The sequence below is a fragment of the Pollachius pollachius genome, assembly GCF_949987615.1.
Source record: "Pollachius pollachius genome assembly, chromosome: 6".
NCBI lineage: Eukaryota > Metazoa > Chordata > Actinopteri > Gadiformes > Gadidae > Pollachius > Pollachius pollachius.
In genome coordinates, this window is record NC_136939.1 from 7568098 (window position 1) to 7578097 (window position 10000).

Here is a 10000-nt window from a genome sequence, read left to right on the forward strand (position 1 = left end):
AGGCGAGGGGGACGGAGAGGGAGGTGGCGGGGAGGGGAGGGGGGGTGTAGTACAGCAGCAGAGTTTTGCGTAAGAATGCTTGATGGGCAAGAGTGTGTGTGAGAGAGAGAGAGAGAGAGAGAGAGAGAGAGAGAGAGAGAGAGAGACCGGATGGAATTGAATAGAATGAGTGGTAGAGAAAGAGAGAGATGGATGGATGGATGATTTGTGGGAGTGATAGAGAGATGGATGGATGATTAGAGGGAATGGGATTGATAGAGAGATGGATGGATGATTAGTGGGGGTGCTTAGAGAGATGGATGGATGTTTAGTGAGACTGATAGAGAGAGTGAGATACAGAAACACTGGCAGAAGACAAGTGCCCATAGGATAACATTATAGAGATCAAAACTTTGGAAGAGCTAATCTCACTCTTGACTCCATTATTCATTATTCCCTTTCGTGCATCAAAGACAAAAAAGAGGCTTGCTCAGCACATGTAATGAACACAATCCAGTTGCTTGTCAAATAGTAACACACTCTTTATGACTCATTAGTACTCATTACTCATTAACCTCTCGAACAAATTGCAGTGAAACAATGCAATATATTTCAACAGTGAAAGCCGTTAGCCACTACTGCTTGTAAATATCCCCCTCAAAGTGAACAAAGACATGGTAAGCGACCAACTCGGTCCTTGGGTTATGCTACAGCCAGACACCAAATAACACATTTAGCACTGAGTCAAAGTCGCGAACTGACAAACAGATGACTGTTCTCTAGTTTGTTCTCAATTATTTGTGTTATCCACTACACAAGAGCTTGTACAAAATGACGTCACATCGTAATGACCGCCTCCATTTTGGAAGCATAGGAGCATTGGAATGTGAGTTATTGTGCTGGAAGAAATGTTTTGTTGGTCATTGTTTGGTCATTTATCTTAAAAGTATTTGTCATAATGGGTAGACATCGTTGTGTTTGGAACTGCCGTAACCTTTCACACCCGAGACGTGACAAAACAAGGGTTTCAATAGCCTAGGTTATGTTATGTTTGTGTGATTTAGGAGTTTACACTACGACAACTCACTTACACTACGAGTCCTCTCAATACTGTGGAGTATCAGCAACAGAAAATCCCATGATGCATTCTGATGTGCAAGCCCTATTAAAAGCCACCCGCTAAATGAATTTAGAAATGCCAGGCAAAGCTTAAACAATCAAAAACATGTAATATGCAATTTGATGAATAGTATACTTAACTGTTAATGTTACTTATCTCTGACTTTTATCAGTATCTCAATTTGATTGAGTTTGTTAAATTAGTTTGAGTTACTCAAGACATTTGAATAGATTAAACACAAAACTGACAAACTGAATATATGAAATAGTCTGTCTTAAACCAAGCCTGGTTGTAGTAAAGGTATTGTTTCTATTTATCTGGCATATAGTCCCTATAGTCCTTTAGAATATACAGTTTGCTACTCTGGTGAACCTTAAGTGAAGGCCATATATTTTAAACACATGTGAAGTACTCTGCCTCTATCAACATATCACTTCCCAGGATCCCTTTCCGCTTCTAGAGATTACACCAGCATCTTTAGGTCAAAGTTCAGCCTCATTACATGAGTTGGTCTCTTTTGTAGTTTAGTTGCATGTTGGGTTGAACATCTAGTGAACATGCAAGGGTCATTTCACCTTAGGGGACATGAAGAAAAACATTTGAACAATATATGAATACCGGTAGGGGTATGTAAATAATGTGGTTACATCTCTGTTTATATGTATGTAGAATACGGATAACGGCAGTTGCAGTGTATTTGTGGTAAATATTTGTTTGGTGGGTCTCTAACTGTAAAACACACATTAATTACCAGGAAACGTATATTTAGAAACCCTTCCGTGTGAAGAGCTGAACATTTTGATGCTCCGGCCAAAAGGTTCTGACCCTTTTTCACACAGGGGACACAAGTCTGACAAAGGGGAAGTACTGGGAAAACTCTCTCTGAGCATTCCTCTCCTGACCTTCTCCTTCCTACTCTTAAGTATACATTCTTAATACTTAAGCGTGTATTATAGTACTTATTTTTATGCTTATTTTTCTCCCTCTCTCTTGTTTCATTCATTCTCCCGAATATTCTTAGGCTTATTCTGCCCATCCCTTGTGTTGTCACTCCCTTAAACTGTCAAGCTTCTTCCTACGGAGGAAAACTCTTTCTCTCTCATGATTCAAATGGATTATTTGGCATGGAAAATCTAGAGTTACATTGTCAAAGCAAAATACATTCATGTTATTGTGCAGTATAATAAGATAAAACATAGATACAACATGCAATAACACAAAATAAAAAGTTAGATCTATTTGTCTCAAAAATGGTATCATACAAATGTAAAAGTGTACTCAAACTTTCAAACTTTTTCTTGGGACCAGGTCATAGAATCTCTCTCTCTCTCTCTCTCTCTCTCTCTCTCTCTCCTTCTCTCTCTCTCTCTCTCTCTCTCTCTCTCTCTCTCTCTCTCTCTCTCTCTCTCTCTCTCATTACAGTGACAGTCCCATCCTGTGGTTCCACTGACATCCCTTTCTCTACTTACATCTTCACCGCACCACCCTCCTCCCTCCTCCCTTCTCCCCTTCCTTCATCATCCTTCTCTTCTTCTTTTCCTTCTTCTTCTTCTTCTTCTTCTTCTTCTTCTTCTTCTTCTTCTTCTTCACATCCTTATTTTTTCGTTCTCACGTCCGTTCTCCATTTATTATTCTGTCGGCCTCATTCATGCCTTCCATTTTTATTCCGTCCATACCTATCCCTCCTTCTCTCTCTCTATATATTTCCTCCCTCTCTCTCTCTTTCTTGTCTCTCTTCCCCCCTCTCTCTCTATTTATTCCTTTATTATTCAAATGTGCAAATGTATACACAATAAAGGTATATGATATGTAATATATTAATTTCCTCAAACTGATTGATTAAAATCCTTTTTTCATGAATATCTCTCTCTCTTTCTCTCTCTCTTTCTCTCTCTCTCTCTCTCTCTCTCTCTCTCTCCCTCCCTCTCTCTCTCTATCGTTCTATCTATCTGCCTGGACTTGCTGGCCTGCACGGTCTATTTCCGTCCTTCCGTTGGGGTCAGATTCGGCACATCCGGAATCTCATCCAGTTTATTGTCATTTGATCCCGCTGCGATCCCGGGGGGCCCACAGAGAGGCCCCTGGGTCTTAGTGTCCGAGACGCTTCCTCATTCTTTCCACCTCTCCCTCACTCAGTGGCGCACAAGGGGAGATCTGTGCCCTGGTTGGCGTAGGAGTCACGCATGCACATGACTGTGTCCCCGGTAACGCATAGGAAGCTTGTGTGCTACTCTCACGTCGGGTTCTTGTGGTGGGAGAGCCAGAGCCTCCGGCAACGGTTGTTGTCAGGGGTCTGTAGATAATGTCGACAGCGACAAGAGCGAGAGGTTTTAAATAAGTGAATGAAGCCGGCGGTAGGGTTTCGTATGATTTTTCTCTCAATTGTTTAACACAGTTGGGTCTGAGCCTTCCAGGGGCCCCTGTCAATGGTTTTTGGTTGTTGATCCCATCGATATATTTTGATGCAGCAAGATGAAAATTCATGTGTGCATTGTGTGCTTGTGCAGTATTGTCTATCCAAAACCAATGGCTTTGAAAATTGAAAAAATATTTTGGACCAAATTCTTTCCAGAAGTTTTCCGGTTACAGTTCATATGCACTTATTATTTTGGTTTGGAAAGGTGTGTGTTTGTGTGTGTTTATATGTGTGTATTTGCAAAGTGTTTGTGTTAGATGAGGTGTGTGTACATAGAGTCTTATGTAGCCTTATTTGGTTAGCAGCAGTTACAAGGATGGGGTCAGTGAATGAGTAGCAACAACATCTAGCGTATAATGTTGAATAGAAACAGCAGGGAATCTGTTAAAGTGGGGTATAGGTGGGTATCATGGTAGGTATGATCATGGGAGAGAATCTAGTGGGCTCCAGAGGGACCATAAAGCCAAAGTTAGAAAATAGAGATAGACTGTTTTCTGGAAAGTAAGTTCTAAAAAGAAAACAGTTTGGAATTGGGTATTGAAAGAGCTGCAGCTGTGGGGTCTAAGTGAGGTGTGTTTTTGTATGTGTGTGTGTTGGGGGGGGGGGGGGGGGGGGGCGGGCAATGTGTGTGTGCCTTAAGGCCCTTGGGCAGAGCTCTGAGGCAGAGGTTGAGGATGAGGTGATACTCCCCCAGAGGCAAGAGCCTTGCTCGGGTTACCCCTGACAACACCCTGGGCCTGGCCACCACCCTCTCTCCCTTCTTTCCTCCGTCCCTCCCTCTTTCTCATTCTGTATCCCACTCTCTCTCTCTCTCTCTCTGTCCCTCTCTCTTCCTCTCTCCCTCCATCTATCTCTCGCTCTCTCTCTATCTCTCTTTCTCTATATTCCTCTCTTGCGCTCTCTCTCTCTCTCTCTCTCTCTCTCTCCCTCTCTCTCTCCATCTCTCTCTCTCCCTCTCTCTCTATCTCTCTCTCTCTCTCTCTCTCTCTCTCTCTCTCTCTCTCCCTCTCTCTCTCCATCTCTCTCTCTCCCCCTCTCTCTCAATCTCTCTCTCTCTCTTTCTCTCTCTCCCTCTCTGTTTTCTCTTCCTGCCTGACCGGCGTTATTTTGCAGTTCAGTTAGTTTGTTTGTGTGTATCTATTGCCTGCTCCTCCCTTCTGACCATTTCATCAATTGATCAATGACCAAACATCATCAATAAGATAGAGATTGTAGCGTTGTGATGAGAAGCATCCTCGTACGAAGGGGTGTGTCCCCTGCTGCAGCCAGGATATGCTGCCATGGAAACCATGTTTGGGAAATCAACTCCCACTAACCAGAAGGCTCACCACCAAATGCGAAATGCACACGCGCGGCGTGTGCACACACACTCACACACACACATACACACACATCGATATGCACAATAATACACATACACACACTCACATACACACACAATTGGTTATTTTATATAGAAGGAGGGAAGGAGATGGGAGCATCGACGGATCGATCTTCTATCAATCTCCACTGAAGGCTTTTTATTTCCAACGTTAAACATTTCCAACATTAAAATTAAACAATACCGCTCTTTCAGTTCAAGTGCTCAACGTTGTTGTGTGGTGCGGTTTGGGAGCCAGCTTTGCAAAGCCAGAGGTTGCTCTCTACTACAGAGAAAGACACCATTGTTGTCCTGTATGGTCTAAACATGAATCTATAAGGGACGGTGAGTGTATTTGGGAGCGTGTGTGTGTGTGTGTGTGTGTGTGTGTGTGTTTGTGTGTGTGTGTGTGTGCGTGTGTGCGTGTGTGTGTGTGTGTCCATGCGTCCCAGATTGCATGTTTGTGTGTGTGTGTGTGCGTGAGCACATGTGTGTGTGTGAGTGTGCGTGTGTGTGTGTGTGTGAGTGCGTCTTTGTCTCTGTGTGTCGTGAGGTATGATTTCTAGTAAATATGGGGCCACGGGCGGAAAACAGGCTTCCTGTTTTCAACCATTAGATTGTTTGATACAAGAGCAGAGTGCTTCCCAGCCCCGGCCTCACGCCCAGGTGAGGAGATTAGTCCCAGGGATCAGGCAGTCCCTCCCCTTCTTATCGCTCCTTCGCCTGTCCATCATTTCTTCCACCTTTTTTTTTAAAGACAATTACCATTATAATTTTCTTTATTATCACTGTCAACGCAGACATACAGTACAAATCACCAGGATAAGACAAACAAAATGCATTGAACAATACATAGCTGTTATACCATCATTCACATTTAAGCGCAGACTTTGTTTTAAGTATTAAATATAACCAACCATTCATCCAACCCGTATGTAGAACAAATACTTGCCTAAATTGCGGTTTAACAATAAGGAATTCTAAAACAACAAAAAGAGAAAACCATGTCCATATTGAATTATCCTTGAGCCCATTTTTTTCTGGAGGATGTTTTAGTGCCAACAAAGTGTGGAATCCATGCCACATGCCACCATATCAGTGATGTATCATCGATCCTCTATAGAAGAGCTAGTGTTCTATAGAGCTAGGGCCGCATCACAGAGAACCACGTTTCGTCATCTGTGTTTGGCGGGAGTCGCGACCACATGACACAGAGGCGAGCATGTGGTTGCGACCCTTCACCCTGGGGTATAGGTTTTAGTATAGGAATTCCAACAAGATACTCGTAAAGCTACGATAAACCCACGATCTTTCTCCAGAAAACTATTGGTGAAGTTGTGGCTTCCTAATAGGGTCTGAGGTTCGATTCCCCCCGTGGCTCACCTAAGTGTTCGTGTCATCAGGGGTTCAGTAGGCATGTGGGTCGGGATTGGACGTTTTTACAGCGAATGATTATTCATCGCTAAAGTTTCAGTTGCATGCTTCAAATCCCCTGTAACCACTTATTGGTCTTTAAATCCTCAACATCCAGACCCCTTTGGTTTAATAATTACTGAAACAAACAAAACAATTACATATTATACTATAATGTAATGATTGCTTTTGTATGATTGAGCCATACTGGAAAAAGAAAGCTCATGGCAAAGAAGAAGCCTGCATTATGAATGGTTGCAAAATTGTGGACATCTGATTCAGGAAGAAGGAGAGGATGTTGTTCTCTGAGGAGTTCTGCATTCTCTAAAAGTCTTGGCTTGCTTGTCTATAAAGCAAGGGAGAGACAAAAACAACAGGGTTTGTTGTTTTCCACCAATGTAATGACTTCCTCAATTGAGGAGATGTTCTGGCAGTCCTTTCAACCAGGAGACCATTATGTTGGACTGAGGGCTTACTACTTCTTGAATGGAACACTACTTGAATTGACTGCACTACTTGAATTGAATTTTTCTCGAATATCTGAACCCCAACATGATGTATCATGGTGGACTGCCTTTTACTGGCCATATCATACAAGTCAAGGCTGGCCAATACCAGGGTAATAATCACAGAAAATATATGGGTATGGGAACTTTCCCCCCTTCACACAACCCTACGCATTGTCATCATGTCAAATATATGGAATATTGTATGCTGCCCAAAAAGTTACAATGCCAGAACTACAATGTCCAACATGCTATTGCCAGAACACCGAACAGCCCTTAACACATCTAACCATGACTGTAATCGTTCTTTGTCAAAAATCTAAGTAGCTCGGTGGAAATGGAGCAATTTCAATTGTAGTCTTATTTCCAGGAATCGCTCCCGCCTTTCTGCAATGCTTTGTCGGGCCTTGGAGAACACTTGGGGAAGGATCAATGTGTGGCTGCTGATACCGGCCTGATGAATCAGCTTCCGTTAGTCTGGCAGCTGCGCTCAACAGATGCTAAATTATAGTGTGTAGAGAGAGCCTGGGTCTCCTCCTAAGGCTCTGACTGACAGCATCAGACTAGGGCAGAGGAAAAGCTCACGCGAGTTGGTCAGTCTAGGCTTTCTACCGTACTAAAAGCCCACTGTAAATCACACGCATGCACGTCGGGAGGGACTGCATTGCCCTGCGCTGTTTCTGTTTAGTCATGCTAGCTGTTGAGAACGTGTGCTGTGCAACAGGTTTTTTTTTTTTCCCTTACTTTTCCATGTGCTCCTTTTTTATCCTCACAAAAAATACTATTTGCACACAATGACAAAAACATATCTTTAAGTTGCGACAGGTTTACATTGTTATATATTTTCTTCCTGTGTTCCCACTGTGTACATTATGTTAACGTAGCGTTCCTCTGGTCCTACAGGCTTGTCAGATGTACCGTGAGAGTTGGGAGCCCCCCTGCTGTGGCCAAAACCCGGTCCCCAGACCCTGCGCTCCCCCCGCCCGCCATCAGGATGGATACCGCACGCTCATTCCGGATGGAGCTGGAGGGGCTGGACCTCCAGCAGGTCCAGGCCGTCCGCGCCTGTAACGACTACGTGGAGCGGCCCGTCTTCCGGGAGCCGGCCTTCCACGAAGACCGCCCCTTCGGACAAGCCCCCGCCCTGCACCAAGCTCTGCCTCGCAGCCAGAGCCACAACCAAGCCAGCTACGGCCTTCGCCTGAGCCGCTCCAGCACGGTCAGCTCCTCCATGTCCCGCAACAGCGCTGCCTCGGACCAGAGGCTGATGGCAGGCATGACTCCCTCCCAGTCCGGCCTGGCCAGGGTGGTGCGCTCTCAGCCCAAGGGAGAACTCAAGCCCCAGGCTTCGCTGGGTAAAGTCCGGACGGAGGCCGAGCTGGAGGCCGAGATGGAGGCCGAGCTGGGCGTCCACATGTTCATCTGCGAGCGCTGCGGCCGCTGCAAGTGCCAGGAGTGCTGCACCCCGCGCGGCTTGCCCTCCTGCTGGGTGCTGGGCGAGCGCTGCCAGTGCTCGGCCGAGTGCGTGGCGGAGTACGCCACGTGCCTCTGCTGCGTCAAGGCCCTGTTCTACCACTGCTCGGCCCAGGACGACGAGGACACCTGCGCCGACCGGCCCTGCTCCTGCAGCTCGTCCAACCGCCTGGCCCGCTGGGGCGCCATGGGCCTGCTGTCGCTGTGCCTGCCCTGCCTCTGCTGCTACCCCCCGGCCCGGCTGTGCCTGGCCCTGTGCCGGCGCGCCCACGACCGGGCCACCCGGCCCGGATGCCGCTGCAGGAACACCAACACGGTGTGCCGCAAGATCTCGGCGTCGAGCCGCGGGTACCCGGCCCTGCGCAGCAAGTCGCTGGACAAGCCTTTATGACAGGCGGAGGTCTGAACCACACCGCGCTTCCCGCTTTGTTTTTGTTCCGTGCAGGGCGTCGCCGTGACGACGGACGTCCCGTTGACCCCCGCGTTCGCGCCGACCCGACCAAGCCAGTCACCCTGAACCTCGTGCCGTTTCGCCTTCGTCGTGTTCCTAACGTCTTCCTGTTCTCCAACCGTGGAGGGACCAAAGCTTCACTGTGCCTGTTCCTGTTATTGCCTAAAAACAAAGAACAAAAAAAAAAACGAAAACCGACAAACACACCACAAAAAGAAAAAAACTAGGGTGCTTTGCTAGTATACCTGCCAACCTTTACACAAATCGTACTATCAGACGGACAGATAACCCCCAGAAGTACACGGACAAACACGAGACGGAACCGGAAACGGTTCTGTCAGCAAATGTCGGGGTTTGAACTGTACCTGTTTAATTATTTATTGTTAAAACGACTCACGTCTCAGCACCCTGCCCACAACGAGGGTGAATCTAGTCTGAGGTTACCCCACGGAAATGTCTGAACGTGGGGGACCCACATGGGTCAGTAAAGGGGGACGGGGGTCTGTAGATCCATGTAGGACCCAGGCATAGGAGACACTGTGGTCTACGTGGTCGACCGGTTTGTCGGCCTCCCCCCGCCTTTCTATCCATACTGGGCACAAATTGAGACAGATGCATGTTGGGATAGCTCCTGATGAAGTGCTCCAGATGAAGGAGGGGAGGACCCGGGCAGCGGCCAATCAGAGTGAGGCATTGTTCACGTATGAAGGACAAAAAAAAGTACAAAATAAGACATCGACAGCGACGTTCAATCGAGAGTCCCCAATGGAGGCGCGAAGGGAAGGCCTTCCGAAGAACAAACGAGACACATGTTTGACACCAAAAATCTGACCACGTACTGTGAGAGATGGACCAGAATCTCTGTTTATTTGTGAAGCAAAAAAGCACAATCTCTGTTTATTTGTGAAGCAAAAAAGCACTGTGGTGCTGTTGAACTAGAGACTAAGAGCCCCCCTCGGGAGCATCCAACCTGTGGAGAGGCTGCGTCTATTGTGACCGGGCAGCGTGTGCTTGTGTGCATTCATGTGTGTCTCTTCACATGTAAGCCATTTTGTGCGGGTGTGTGTGTGTGTGTGTGTGTGTGTGTGTGTGTGTGTGTGTGTGTGTGTGTGTGTGTGTGTGTGTGTGTGTGATTGTATGCTTTTAGGGTCAATGCATGTGTTTGTGTGACCCTTTTCGCTTGTGTTTGGGAGTGTGTTTGTGCGTGTGTGTGCGATTTGTATGAGTGCACGCATGTGTGGGTAAGTGTGCAGGTGCACGTATGTGTGCGCATGTGTGCATG

The 10000-nt window shown here is 46.4% G+C and overlaps 1 protein-coding gene and 1 long non-coding RNA gene across 2 annotated transcripts in view; both read left to right on the top strand.

Annotated features, from left to right (window-relative positions):
* The window catches only part of LOC307077390 (protein sprouty homolog 3), a 10902-nt gene extending 1314 nt beyond the window's left edge, over positions 1-9588 (top strand). Inside the window, exon 2 of the mRNA XM_079738802.1 lies at positions 7698-9588. Coding sequence (XP_079594928.1) covers positions 7789-8658 — 870 coding nt within the window. The 5' untranslated portion in view covers positions 7698-7788 and the 3' untranslated portion in view covers positions 8659-9588. The remainder of the gene's footprint in view (positions 1-7697) is intronic.
* A 68-nt stretch (positions 9589-9656) lies between these two features.
* Positions 9657-10000, top strand: part of LOC307077465 — a 3632-nt gene continuing 3288 nt past the window's right edge. The window contains exon 1 of the long non-coding RNA XR_013811938.1: positions 9657-10000. This exon is cut by the window's right edge and continues 484 nt beyond it. This is a non-coding gene — a long non-coding RNA (uncharacterized lncRNA).